Genomic DNA, 14,475 nt, shown 5'->3' with positions numbered 1-14,475 from the left:
TGCAATGGCATGATCTCAGCTCACCGCAACCTCCACCTCCCAGGTTCAAGCAATTCTCCTGCCTCAGCCTCCCGAGTCTCTGGGATTACAGGCATGCGCCACCACGCCTGGCTAATTTTGTACTTTTAGTACAGATGGGGTTTCTCCACGTTGGTCAGGCTGGTCTCCAACTCCCGACCTCAGGTGATCCGCCCGCCTCGGCCTCCCAAAGTGCTGAGATTACAGGCGTGAGCCACCACGCCCGGCACCAAAGAATATTTCTGTTCTTTATAAATTACCCAGTGTGTGGTATTTTGTTACAGCAGCACAGACTAAGGCGCCAGCAAAAAGAATCCTCCCTTCTCATCTCTCCTCAGTGGCATCCAGTGTTTCTTAACTTCTGGGATCCAAACCACAGGATAATTTCTAAATTCACACTTTCTGATTTTCTTCTTCACACCTTGTTTACAAGTTTGGTTTTTGTTCTGTGTCTCAGAGTTCGGCTCATACCCAACTGAATCTTGCAGGAAAAATGATTTACTAGTTAACTGACTTGCTAGCCTATACAAGGAAAAGTACAGCATTGAAACAAAGGTAGAGTCAAGGTACAGTAGCCAAAAGTAAAACATTCAGCTCCCCTAGTGAAAAATGCATAAAAGTCAAATGTTTTGCAAGTCAGCCCAATCATGACAGAGTCCCAGGCTATTCCAGATGTTATTCAATGCATCAAATATTGCCTTTCAAAAAGTGTAAATTTGACGGGTTTTTAAAAAAATTACAAGACTGTAGAAATTCACATCAGGAAAAACTGTTCTCAATTTCTCTGGTACAAAAAAGGAAACAAAAGAAAATTTTATTGAAAAGAGAACATGATCTTGAAAATGATTTTGAAAAAAGAAAAAAGAAATCCCCAAACTACAAGTCATTTACCCGCCTCAGAAGTCATTATTCCCAGCCTTGCCCACAATCTACTTTTTTTTCTTTTTTCTTTTTTTTCCTTTTGAGATGGAGTCTTGCTCTGTCACGCAGGCTGGAGTGCAGTGGTGAGATCTCAGCTCACTGCACTACAATCTCTGCCTCCTGGGTTCAAGCAATTCTCCTGCCCCAGCCTCCTGAGTAGCTGGGATTACAGGTACGTGCCACCATACCTGGCTAATTTTGCATTTTAGTAGAAATGGGGTTTCACCATGTTGACCAGGCTGTTCTCGAACTCCTGACCTCAGGTGATCTGCCCACCTCGGCCTCCCAAAGTGCTGGGATTACATGTGTGAGCCACCGTGCCCAGCCCAACCTACTGTTTTACCAGGGAAGGGAACCAGCAGTTATTGAGTGTGTTCTATAGCAGGGACCGGCAAATTAGAATCCACGGGCCAAACTTAGCCCACGGCCTGTTTTGCGTAACCTGTGAGTTAAGAATGGTTTTACGTCTTTAAATGGTTGAAAACAATCAAAAGCAGAACAATATTTTGTGACATCTGAAGATTATATGAGGTTCAGATTTCAGTGCACATAAAGTTTTATCGGAACACAGCCATACCCATTCATGTACGCATTGACTATGGCTGCTTTCACACTAAAATGGCAGAGTGGAGCTGCTGCAATAGACCCAGTGGCCCACTGACATTGACATCCAAAATGGCATCCAAAATGACATTCAGCTCTTTTCAGAAAAGCTTGCCCACTCATGTATTATGATATGGTAGGTACTTCATAAATAGTAGCTAGTGCTGTACTTAATTTACAGATAAGGAAACTAAAGATACAGATAGTTTAAGTAACTTTTACAAAGGACAAACTGAGTAAATAATGGTGCTGGAATTCAAATCTGAGCCTACTTGATTCTCAATGCCAGAGCTCAGACCACTTGGCACCATGTCTTTTACAATTAATATTACATCATCATCATTTTCTATGTTAATATTATATTGTATGGATGTGTCCTAATTTATGAAACCATTCCTTCGCTGTCACAATCTGTCCCTGGTGTCTTGTACATACAAAGAAAACCCCAAATAAAATGTTACATATGTGCAGGGCTTGCTTAAAAGCAGCAACAAGGTTTACAGAAAAAAACAAAACCAGCTTTGAATCTGGTTAAAAGCTTCTAGATTTTTTTTTTTTTCTGGGCTTCTTTGCAAGGAATTCCAAGTAGAGCAATTACACAGAATTTCATTGTCATTAGACGTCATAGGTAATACAGTCCTAAGGGAAAGGAAAACACAACAGAAAGTCTCGGAGGGCTGCCCAGAGCTCCTCCTGTGGCTGTGCAGGAGAATTTTCTTTCTGGAGTGAGAGATCAAGTGTAGGCCACAGCTTCTCATCACAATCNGTATATTCATGTAAAACATGCAGGAAGGAATTACATAAAAAATGTTAACAGATTATTTGTGTTTTCCCGAATATAGCACTTTTAAAAGAAATATGTATTCTATCATTAAAATAGGTATATATGGGGTACGGTGGCTCACGCCTGTAATCCCAGCACTTTGGGAGGCTGAGGCAGGTGGGTCACAAGGTCAGAAGATCTAGACCATCCTGGCTAACACAGTGAAACCCCGTCTCCACTAAAACACAAAAAATTAGCCAGGTGTGGTGACGCATGCCTGTAGTCCCAGCTACTCGGGAGGCTGAGGCAGGAGAATCGCTTGAACCCGGGAAGCGGAGGTTGCAGTGAGCCGAGATTGCGCCATTGCACTCCAGGCTGGGCGACAAAGTGAGACTCCGTCTCAAAATATATATATATATTTTTTTCTTGTTTTTTTTTTTTTAATTTTTTCAATCTTCTCCACTAATTAGAGATCATAACTCATGTTTTCATCATTTAACTCCCCTGTACTACATTCCACGTTGCTTTTGGGATAAAATCGAATTTTCTCAGCTTTATTCTCTCAAGTTCTCCGGCTAGTCTGGCTGCAGCCTCCTAGGAACAGCTCCTTTCCTACACCTCTGCTTCAGGAAGCCTCCCTGAAGTCGGCCTTGGGGTTGCTCTTCCTCCTCTAGAAAACACTTGAAGTCTGGCCATTATACCCACATGCCTGCCTTGTCCCTATTCCACTGCCTCCGCCGAGCCAATGTGTTTGATCCTCCAGGTCTGGTTCAAATCTCCTAATTTTAAGGCAGAACTCCAGGAATCATCTCTCCTTTCTAAGGGGCACAGAATTGGTAAGCATTTGGCCCTACCATTTGGGACTGCCTTGTGATACCTGCTGAAAGATAGATGTTCGGATATATTATATGTACAAATGTCATAGTTCACAATTAGAATACATCCCTCAAGGGCAAACAATTGGTTTTGGAGATTTTCACATCATCCGCAGAACACAGTTCCACACTCTGCATTTGATAGTTCTTCAATAAATATTTACTAACAGATTAACACTAAATGTCCAAGGCTTACTCATTAGCCTCACTAATTGTGAGAATTATTTAGTGTAACAAAGTTCCAGGATAATAAAAAAAGCAAATCAGTTGTTACAACTGCTTTGTAATAGAACCTGATTTGCAACGCTAATCAATTTTGTGCTTCTCCTACAATTGTCGAATCAGTTACTACGGGTTGAATGGTCCCCTCCAAAATTCAGGTGTTGCCAATGTGATAGGATTAAGAGGTGGGGCCTTTAAAAGGTGATTCGGCCCTGAGGGCTGCTCCCTTGAGAGCGGGATTAAGGTCCTTCTAAGGGAGGCTTCAAGCAGCATTTTGCAAACTTGCCCTTCCGTCTTCTGTCATGTAAGGACACAGCATTCTTCCCTCTGGAGGACGCAGCCCATAACAGACACCAAATGCCGGTGCTTGGTCTTGGTCTTCCAGTCTCCAGGACTATGAGAAAATACGTTTTGTCCTTTTCCCCGCTCCCAGGACACACGTTCGAAGAGTATTTTTTTTTTTTTTTTTTTTTTTTTTGAGACAGAGTTTCACTCTTGTTGCCCAGGCTGGAGTGCAATGGCATGATCTCAGCTCACCGCAACCTCCACCTCCCAGGTTCAAGCAATTCTCCTGCCTCAGCCTCCCGAGTCTCTGGGATTACAGGCATGCGCCACCACGCCTGGCTAATTTTGTACTTTTAGTACAGATGGGGTTTCTCCACGTTGGTCAGGCTGGTCTCCAACCCCCGACCTCAGGTGACCCGCCCGCCTCGGCCTCCCAAAGTGCTGAGATTACAGGCGTGAGCCACCACGCCCGGCACCAAAGAATATTTCTGTTCTTTATAAATTACCCAGTGTGTGGTATTTTGTTACAGCAGCACAGACTAAGGCGCCAGCAAAAGAATCCTCCCTTCTCATCTCTCCTCAGTGGCATCCAGTGTTTCTTAACTTCTGGGATCCAAACCACAGGATAATTTCTAAATTCACACTTTCTGATTTTCTTCTTCACACCTTGTTTACAAGTTTGGTTTTTGTTCTGTGTCTCAGAGTTCGGCTCATACCCAACTGAATCTTGCAGGAAAAATGATTTACTAGTTAACTGACTTGCTAGCCTATACAAGGAAAAGTACAGCATTGAAACAAAGGTAGAGTCAAGGTACAGTAGCCAAAAGTAAAACATTCAGCTCCCCTAGTGAAAATGCATAAAAGTCAAATGTTTTGCAAGTCAGCCCAATCATGACAGAGTCCCAGGCTATTCCAGATGTTATTCAATGCATCAAATATTGCCTTTCAAAAGTGTAAATTTGACGGGTTTTAAAAAAATTACAAGACTGTAGAAATTCACATCAGGAAAACTGTTCTCAATTTCTCTGGTACAAAAAAGGAAACAAAAGAAAATTTTATTGAAAAGAGAACATGATCTTGAAAATGATTTTGAAAAAAGAAAAAAGAAATCCCCAAACTACAAGTCATTTACCCGCCTCAGAAGTCATTATTCCCAGCCTTGCCCACAATCTACTTTTTTTTCTTTTTTCTTTTTTTTCCTTTTGAGATGGAGTCTTGCTCTGTCACGCAGGCTGGAGTGCAGTGGTGAGATCTCAGCTCACTGCACTACAATCTCTGCCTCCTGGGTTCAAGCAATTCTCCTGCCCCAGCCTCCTGAGTAGCTGGGATTACAGGTACGTGCCACCATACCTGGCTAATTTTTGCATTTTTAGTAGAAATGGGGTTTCACCATGTTGACCAGGCTGTTCTCGAACTCCTGACCTCAGGTGATCTGCCCACCTCGGCCTCCCAAAGTGCTGGGATTACATGTGTGAGCCACCGTGCCCAGCCCAACCTACTGTTTTTACCAGGGAAGGGAACCAGCAGTTATTGAGTGTGTTCTATAGCAGGGACCGGCAAATTAGAATCCACGGGCCAAACTTAGCCCACGGCCTGTTTTTGCGTAACCTGTGAGTTAAGAATGGTTTTTACGTCTTTAAATGGTTGAAAAACAATCAAAAGCAGAACAATATTTTGTGACATCTGAAGATTATATGAGGTTCAGATTTCAGTGCACATAAAGTTTTATCGGAACACAGCCATACCCATTCATGTACGCATTGACTATGGCTGCTTTCACACTAAAATGGCAGAGTGGAGCTGCTGCAATAGACCCAGTGGCCCACTGACATTGACATCCAAAATGGCATCCAAAATGACATTCAGCTCTTTTCAGAAAAAGCTTGCCCACTCATGTATTATGATATGGTAGGTACTTCATAAATAGTAGCTAGTGCTGTACTTAATTTACAGATAAGGAAACTAAAGATACAGATAGTTTAAGTAACTTTTACAAAGGACAAACTGAGTAAATAATGGTGCTGGAATTCAAATCTGAGCCTACTTGATTCTCAATGCCAGAGCTCAGACCACTTGGCACCATGTCTTTTACAATTAATATTACATCATCATCATTTTTCTATGTTAATATTATATTGTATGGATGTGTCCTAATTTATGAAACCATTCCTTCGCTGTCACAATCTGTCCCTGGTGTCTTGTACATACAAAGAAAACCCCAAATAAAATGTTACATATGTGCAGGGCTTGCTTAAAAAGCAGCAACAAGGTTTACAGAAAAAAACAAAACCAGCTTTGAATCTGGTTAAAAGCTTCTAGATTTTTTTTTTTTTCTGGGCTTCTTTGCAAGGAATTCCAAGTAGAGCAATTACACAGAATTTCATTGTCATTAGACGTCATAGGTAATACAGTCCTAAGGGAAAGGAAAAACACAACAGAAAGTCTCGGAGGGCTGCCCAGAGCTCCTCCTGTGGCTGTGCAGGAGAATTTTCTTTCTGGAGTGAGAGATCAAGTGTAGGCCACAGCTTCTCATCACAATCTAACACCACATGGCTTTATGCCTTCCTAAATAAAGCAAAAAGGTAGAAGTGCATTTCCCCTACCCCTCACCCCCACCCCAATCATGCTTGGTCTCCTCATCATTAACCTGTACTGGTAAACAGTAGCACTTGTCTAAGAGATTCTAAGAGATGAAGTATGCTAACAGGCTCCGGCCATCTCTCTTAGGTGCTTACTAAATACCTGTTCCCCTCACCGAAGTACAGTTTCTCAGTACAAAGCCAAGCCATGTGATCCAAGGTAAGGAAGGAATAGTTGGGAAAAGTATTATCAGCCATTTAAAAAATGCAAAGGTGGGCCAGGCGTGGTGGCTCACACCTGTAATACCAGCACTTTGGGAGGCCGAGGTGAGCAGATCATTTGAAGTCAGGAGTTCGAGACCAGCCTGGCCAACATAGCGAAACCCCATTTCTACTAAAAATACTAAAATTAGCCAGGTGTGGTGGTGCACACCTATGATCCTAGTTACTTGGGAGGCTGAGGCAGGAGAATTGCTTTAACCCTGGAGGCAGAGGTTGCAGTGAGCCAAGACTGTGCCACTGTACTCCAGCATGGGTGACAGAGCGAGATTCCATCTCAAAAAAAATAAAGCAAAGGCACACCTCAAATAATAGATAAAATTAAGAATTAAGAATTCTTCTTTCAGAAGTTTGGGGAAAGAACAAAATTGTCTCCTCACTATAATATGAGTCGCACTGACTACACAGACACGTCAGAAATAACGGTGTCAGGACAGCTTATGTGTCTTGGCTACCTCCAAGGTCAGTCCAGAGGCTATAGAGAGGGTGGCCCTATGTCACTTGCCCAGGACAGTCTAGGCAGACACCTGTTTCCTAGCACAGTTATCCATAGAGCTCCCTTTCAATCTTGAAAGCATCCTGGCCTAGATGATAAATGATATGTGCTAGCTCAAAGCCCAAAGTGTCCTTAAACTATTTGTCTCTTAACATATCAGTGACTTCCTTTAAGGCCTCCTGGAGTGAGCTGAATGGTGGCCCCAAAAATATCAGAGCCCAATCCCTGGAACCTGTAAATGTTACCTTTATTTGGAAAGAAGGTTTTTGCAGATGTGATGACATTGAGGATCCTGAGATGGCGAGATTATCCTGGATTATTCAGGTGAGCCCTAGATGCTACCTCATGTATCCTTTAAAGAGAGATGCCAGGTGTGGTGGTCATGCTTTTAATCCTAACACTTTGGAAGGCCAAGGCAGGAGGATCTCTTGAGCTCAGGAATTCGAGACCAGCCTGGGCAACATAGTGAGACACACCTCTACAAAAAGCAAAAAATATTAGCCAGGTGTGGTGGTGTGCACCTGTAGTCTCAGTTACTTGGGAGGCTGCGGTGGGAGGATCACTTGAGCCCAGAAGTTTGAGGCTGCAGTGAGCTAAGATTGTGCCACTGCACTTCAGCTTGGGTGACAAAGTGAGGCTCTGTCTCTAAAAAGAAAATTGAAAATATGAGAGTGAGCGAGAGATCTGATGGAGACAAAAGACAAGGCCATGCGCAGATTCCAGCAGAGATTAGAGTGATGTGGCCTCAAGGCTGGCAGTCACCAGGAGCTGGAAGAGGCAAGGAAGGAGGAGCCTCCCCTGAAGCCTCCAAAAGGAATATTCCTCTGCCAACACCTTGATGTTGGACTTCTGGCCTCTAGCACTTAAGAGAACATATTTCTGTTGTTTTAAGTCACCCAGTTTGTGGTAATTTGTTATAACAGTGCTAGGAAACTAATACACCCCACTGTGATTACTTCTTTCCTAGCTGTGTTCTCTAACGAGAAACCACACGACTTCCTAAGCCACTACACACACTGTCTCTCAAATGTTATCAGCGGCCCTGCTTATGTGTGGTTGATGATGAAAGACCTCTCTTCCATCCACAGTTAAGCTCAGAAAGTCATGGAATTGTCTGACTGGGATAAAAAATTAAAAGCAGCTACAATGTTATTACCAAGAAACACACTTACAGCAAAGTGATTAAAGAAAGGGTAGAAGAAAGAAAATAAACATGTTTTCACAACGGGCCAAAATGGAAAACACACTTAACTGTCTAACATCAGGAAAACTGCTACTAGCTAGTTAGACAACACAGTTCCACAAAACGGTTAAAGCCGGCTAGGTGCGGTGCCTCATACCTGTAATCCCAGCACTTTGAGAGGCTCAGGTGGGCAGATCACTTGAGGCCAGGAGTTCGAGACCAGCCTGGCCCACATGGTGAAACCCGTCTCTACCAAAAATACAAAAAATTAGCCAGGCGTCATGGCGCATACTTCCCAGCTACTTGAGAGGCTGAGGCAGGAGAATCCTTAAACCCGGGAGGCAGAGGTTGAAGTGAGCCGAGATGGCGCCATTGCACTCCAGCCTGGGCAACAAGAGCGAAACTCCATCTCAAACAAAACAAAAAACAACAGTTACAGCCACTGCAGTTCCAGAAATCCATAGGACTCTTCTTGTTAGCGGTGGTTGGGAGCACTACGTGCAACTAGGGGATGGAGGCTGGACTGCATCACACCTCCTACAATAGAAGGAGTGGCGAAAAAACAGTGCTAGTTTTTCCAACTCAAATAAGAAAACATTTTGAAAATACAACTTTGTAAAAAGAGGTCACCACAAATCAGATATGTGCTAACAAAAATGTAGAGCTTCCAATATTTTATCACTTAAAGAGGAACATGGGGTTACAAATCACCTAACAGTGGAGGAGGGCATGTATAATGATAAAAGGAGTAATTTTCTAAAGAAGTTACAATATATTCAATATCTTAGGGCCAAATACAAAATATAAAATCTATTGAGAGTGAAAGAGCTTGATTAAAAATACAGCTACAGGCTGGGTGCGGTGGCTCACGCCTGTAATCCCAGCACTTTGGGAGGCCAAGGCGGGCAGATCACTTGAGGTCAGGAGTTCGAGACTAGCCTGGCCAGCATGGTGAAACCCTATCTCTACCAAAAATACAAAAATTAGCCAGGCGTGGTGGTGCACACCTGTAGTCCCAGTTACTCAGGAGGTTGAGGCAGGAGGATCACTTGAGCCTGGGAGGCGGAGGTTGCAGTGAGCTGAGATTGTGCTACTGCACTTCAGCCTGGGCAACAGAGTGAGACTCTGTCTCAAAAACAAACAAACAAACAACAAAAAACCAGCTACAATGTGAGAATTTACTAAACCACAAGGAAGGAAGAAATAATGGCAGAAAACTAGCTCTTCTATGACATGGACAAGGAGAAAGATGCTAAACAATCCTGTGGAAACATACAGATGGGAAGAATAGCTAGGACAACAGATTATACCAATGGGACAAAATTAGAAAATTGAAACTTAACAGCTAAAAATACACATAAAACTCTAGAATCAAGTTTAAAATAAAAGGAGCTATACAAATAGCTAGTGGGAGGATACAGCTTCATAGCAGTGTATGTGACCTAAGGTTTTGGCTGCCCAAGGTCAAGTTTAGATCATAAACACACACACACACACACACACACACACACACACACACACACACAAAATCTATCAGTGGTCTAATACAGTGGTTGGCAAACTGTGGACTGTAGGCCAAATCCAGCTACTACCAGCCACCAGTCACTTGTTTTGGTACTGCTTGTGAGCTAATAATGGCTTTCACATGTTTAAATGGTTGAAAAAAATTCAAAATAATATTTCAAGGCATGTGAAAATAATATGAAATTCACATTTCAGTATCCATAAATAAAGTTTTATTGGAACACAACCATGCCCATTCATTTACATATTGTCTATTGCTCTTTTTGAAGTACAACCAGAGTTGAGTAGTTGCAACAGAGACCATATAGCCATTTACAGGTAAAGGATGTGGACCCTTCTAATTAGATTTTAGGTGAGAAATTAACTCACTGGCCATCTTCAAGACAGGGAATGGAAACCATGACTTGAGGAGGCTGGGATTAAAATTCAGGGGGACTTTGGTATATGAATTCAAATTTATAAAGGGATTTTTTTCAAATATGAGGGGATCTTGTGTGCTGCTTCAGAAATCTGTGTTGTTTCAGAAATGAATTATGGAGATAAAAAGCAGCATATTGGGGAAAACTTTTCTTGCACTGAGTTACCAAATCAGAGAACAGCAGTGTGTCTTGCAAACTGGCAGGATTCTCTGAGCTCGGCTGAACATCTGTCTATCCATAAATTATGGAACAGACAACAGCTGGGAATTGACCACTGTAGTAGGTCAAACAATATCCCCCCAAAACTCATGTCCACCCACAACTTCAGCATGTGCCCTCATTTTGGAAATAGGGTCTCTGCAAATATAACCAATGTAAAGATTAAGTTGAGTTCATTCTGGATTAGGTTAGGCCTGAAATCCAATGACAGTGTCCTTATAAGAAACAGAGAAGAGACACAGGGAAGAGGCCAGGTGAAGAGAGAGGCAGAGACCAGAGTGATGCAGCCACAGCCAAGGAATGCAAGGAGACACCAGAAGTTAGAAGAAGTGAGGAAGCATCCTCCCTTACAGGCTTCAGAGGGAGCGTGCCCCTGTCCATTCCTTGATTTCACACTTCTGGGACTCTGAAACTGTGAGGGAAAAATTTCTGCTCTTTTAAGCCATGCAGTTTGTGTAATTTCTTATGACAGCCCTAGAAAACTAATACAATCTCCTTCAAAGTTCTTCTCAACCTCTGATTTCTCTGTTGCTCTCAAAGGCAAAGACTAATCACATTTTCTTCCATTTTTTTCTAAAGACTCACAGAGCCTCCTCTGATGCTAATGTTGTGAAAACATTATTCAATGATACTATTTCTATTCTTTTAAAAGGTTAAAAGAGATCATGGGGTTTTTTTTTAATTAAACTTTTATTTTGGGGAATTGTAGATTGACATGCAGTTGTATAAAACAACGCAGAGATCCTGTGAACCTTTTACCTAGTTCCCTGTGGTAACCTCTTGTAAAACTGTAACACAGTATCATAGCCAGGACCCTGAAATTGATACAATCCAGTGATCTGATTCAGATATTCTCCAGTTTGACTTGTACTTTTATGCATGTGTGTGTGTGTATTTAGTTCTGTCCACCACCACAAAGACATACAATAATTTCATTATAACAAGGACAATAATGGTATTTTAATACCTGCAAAAATACGCATTACCTATTTATTTGAATATTAACGTCAGGGTAGGTTCAAAGCCAAACCTTCAACAAACGAAATGAGGAAGCATATTTACTTGATCATCAAAGGAAAAAGCCAACATTTTCCAGATAATTCTAATCAAATGGATAAATGAGGAAAAACAACATTGACAGTGGCCCAGAACAGGCTTCTAGGGCAGGACACACCTCTCCTACCTTGTCCTTTTTATCTTGTCGGGCATATGGGAAACACGGGATCACAGCAGTCACCCTGGATGATGACGCGATCTTGCAGGCATTGATCATGATGAGGAGCTCCATCAGATTGTCGTTAATTTCCCCGCAGCCACTCTGGATGATGTAGACATCTTCCCCTCTCACACTTTCACCAATCTCCACGCTAGGAAAAGAAAACTGCCATCGGTTAATATTGAAGCATATTTGCATCTCGGGCATCCCTGAGACCACCCCCAGGTTTGATGATCACCAGGATGACTTATCGGACTCAGCCTAATAGTTACACTCATGGCTGTGATTTATTGCAGGGAAAGGACACAGAGCAAACTCAGCAAAGGGAAAGGGTGCATGGGGTGAAGATGGGGGAAACAGGGTGCAAGCTTCCAAGACTCCTCCCCAAGGGGAGTCAGAGGTAGAGCTTAATGCCCCAGTAGTGAGCTGTGACAACACGTGTGAAGGGCTCTCTACCAGGGAAGCTGCTTAGAGACTCAAGTCGCAGGGTTTGTATTGTGGGCTGGTCATATAAGCACCCTCTGCCTAGCACATACCAAAATGTCAGACTCACAGGCATTCAGCATGAACCACATTGTTTATCAATTGTTTAAGAGTTTATGCAGTGAGCCATTCTTACCGGGAAATGGTGGGTACCCTTGCAAAATCTAAGCTCCTAGAAGCCAGCCAAGGGCCAACCTTGCAAACAGGCCTAAGTCTCGGGCTTGCTATGTTAACTCTTTTCTGCAAAATACTATATTTAGTTTTAGTTTTTTATTAAAGTTATACAGTCATATTGCTTAAAAAATTCAAACCATTCTGTAAGACTTATAACAGAGAAAGTGCCCAGAGGCCACCAATTTCAACTCTTGATAGGGTTTTTAGATATTTTCCTTCAATTCTAGCTAATATGTGTGTATTGCTGTGTCTTGATTTTTCATTTTAGGCGAAGTGTATTGACTTTTCACTATGGAAGATGAGGATTGAACTATTTCCATTCAGTTCCATCACTTGCAATGCAAACTTCCCATCTCGCCATCATCCCAATATAGATCAATATGCACATTAAAGATTGACTCTACGTTTTCAACTGCACAAATGCTGCTCAGAGCTCTGCCATGCAATAAACTTAAACAAATGTTTATATTTTCTTTTCATGCACATCTTTTCTTTTTATTTTCCCTGGAGGTCATTCTCTTACCTTTTTATCTGCTAAGTTTTCTGAATCCTGAATCCAGATTCCACCCTAAACCCTTCACTAACAATCAAAATCTCCCAAGGTCAGAGGCCTCAAGTCCCGTCTGCATTTCATCATCTTGCAGGCATCCCTCCCAGGGGTGGCAGGCCTGGGTTATCTCTCTGCCTGTGCACAGCTGCCATCCGGGGATTCCCTGCCCCCTCTCCTGCACTCCATTTGCCATTTTCTGTATCCTCTTTCTTGGTATACTTCCTTGTTTTGCTGGTTGGCATCCTCACATAGCTTCTGGAGAAAGAGTAAATAGCAGCTAAGTTTTTGAAAATTGCATGTCTGGAAGTTTCTGTATTTCCAGGTACAGAATTCTGGATGTCCAACATGAGAGGGAGAGCCAGCTCATCCCTGGTATATTCCTTTGGTGAGAAGAAACAGAAAATAGTGCTGTGTGCTCAGGCATGTCCTTCGCAGAGCTCTTTGTCCAAACCAAGACGATGGTCAGCTCTGCTATGTTTTGAAAAGGGAAATTTCTTTCAATGATTGATATTATTTGGAACAATTTGAGCACAGCATGAATTTCGTGTTTTCTTATGCACAACCTCTTATCCCGAGGCTGCAGAAAACTGCACTGTACCCAGCTGAATGAAGCCACTTAGAAATACACAAACATACCCATGTACACACCTCGAGGACAACGAGCGACACTCATTCACATTTGGTGTCACAACTTTTCACGTCATTTCAGAGAACCCTAAACCTCAGGCATTTTTCAATGGAAAATCCCATCTCTGTCGTAGTGTTTATGTAATTTTTTTTTCTCACTTTGTTGCCCAGGCTGGAGTGCAGTGGTGACATCTCAGCTCACTGTAACCTCTGCCTCCCAGATTTAAGTGATTCTCCTGCCTCAGCCTCCCGAGTAGCTGGGATTACAGGCACACACCACCACACCTGGCTAATTTTTGTATTTTTAGTAGAGACAGGTTTTGCCATGTTGGCCAGACTGGTTTCGAACTCCTGACCTCAAGTAATCCGCCCACCTCAGCCTCCCAAAGTGCTGGGATTACAGACCTGAGCCAATGCACCCAACCAATATTTTCTGAACATGTAATACATGTCAGTGTTTTATCATTTTGATAGGATCCCTAATCCAAAATTCTGAAATCTGAAACTTTGAGTGTCGACATCATGCTCAAAGGAAATGGTCATTGGAGCATTTTGTATTTTGGATTTTTGGAGATTTGGAATGCCCAACCACTGAGTACAATAGAAATATTCCAAAATGCAAAAAAATAAAATAAAATTTAAAATCTGAAATACTTGTTGTCCCAGGCATTTCTGATAAGGGATACTCAACCTGTATAACATTCCTATGATTTTTTAATGGGTCACTGAGGAAGTTTTTGAACGTTATGTCCCTAACCCCATTTTTCTCATAAGCCCTATGGTTTTGGATTGCCTGATTTTGCATAGCGTGGTAATTTTTAGGAATACATATGTCACGTTACAGCAGAATTGTCTGTAAATGTATTCATCCCAAAATGAAATATTTTAAAATTACAAATGAGGAACATGAATAATTATCCTTCTCCCTTCTCCTGCTATCAGATACTCAATACAATTGTTTTCTTAAAAGAGTCAAATAAGGTTGGGCGCAGTGGTTCACACCTGTAATCCCAGCACTTTGAGAGGCTGAGGTGGGCGG

At 42.2% G+C, this 14,475-nt stretch overlaps 1 protein-coding gene across 2 annotated transcripts in view; it reads right to left on the bottom strand.

Moving 5' to 3' along the window:
* LOC108536807 (ribose-phosphate pyrophosphokinase 2-like) overlaps positions 1–14,475 on the bottom strand; it is a 39,491-nt gene that overhangs the window by 15,477 nt on the left and 9,539 nt on the right. The window contains exon 2 of one of the 2 annotated variants that reach the window (XM_017883861.1): positions 11,561–11,753. In XM_017883861.1, coding sequence (XP_017739350.1) covers positions 11,561–11,753 — 193 coding nt within the window. The remainder of the gene's footprint in view (positions 1–11,560; positions 11,754–14,475) is intronic. The other variant, XM_017883862.1, reaches the window with a different exon arrangement.

This window comes from Rhinopithecus bieti, unplaced genomic scaffold (genome assembly GCF_001698545.2).
Source record: "Rhinopithecus bieti isolate Rb0 unplaced genomic scaffold, ASM169854v2 scaffold_14688, whole genome shotgun sequence".
In the NCBI taxonomy this organism is placed as follows: Eukaryota; Metazoa; Chordata; class Mammalia; order Primates; family Cercopithecidae; genus Rhinopithecus; species Rhinopithecus bieti.
Note: the sequence above shows the minus strand (reverse complement) of the source record. Positions and strands in the feature narration are given on the sequence as shown.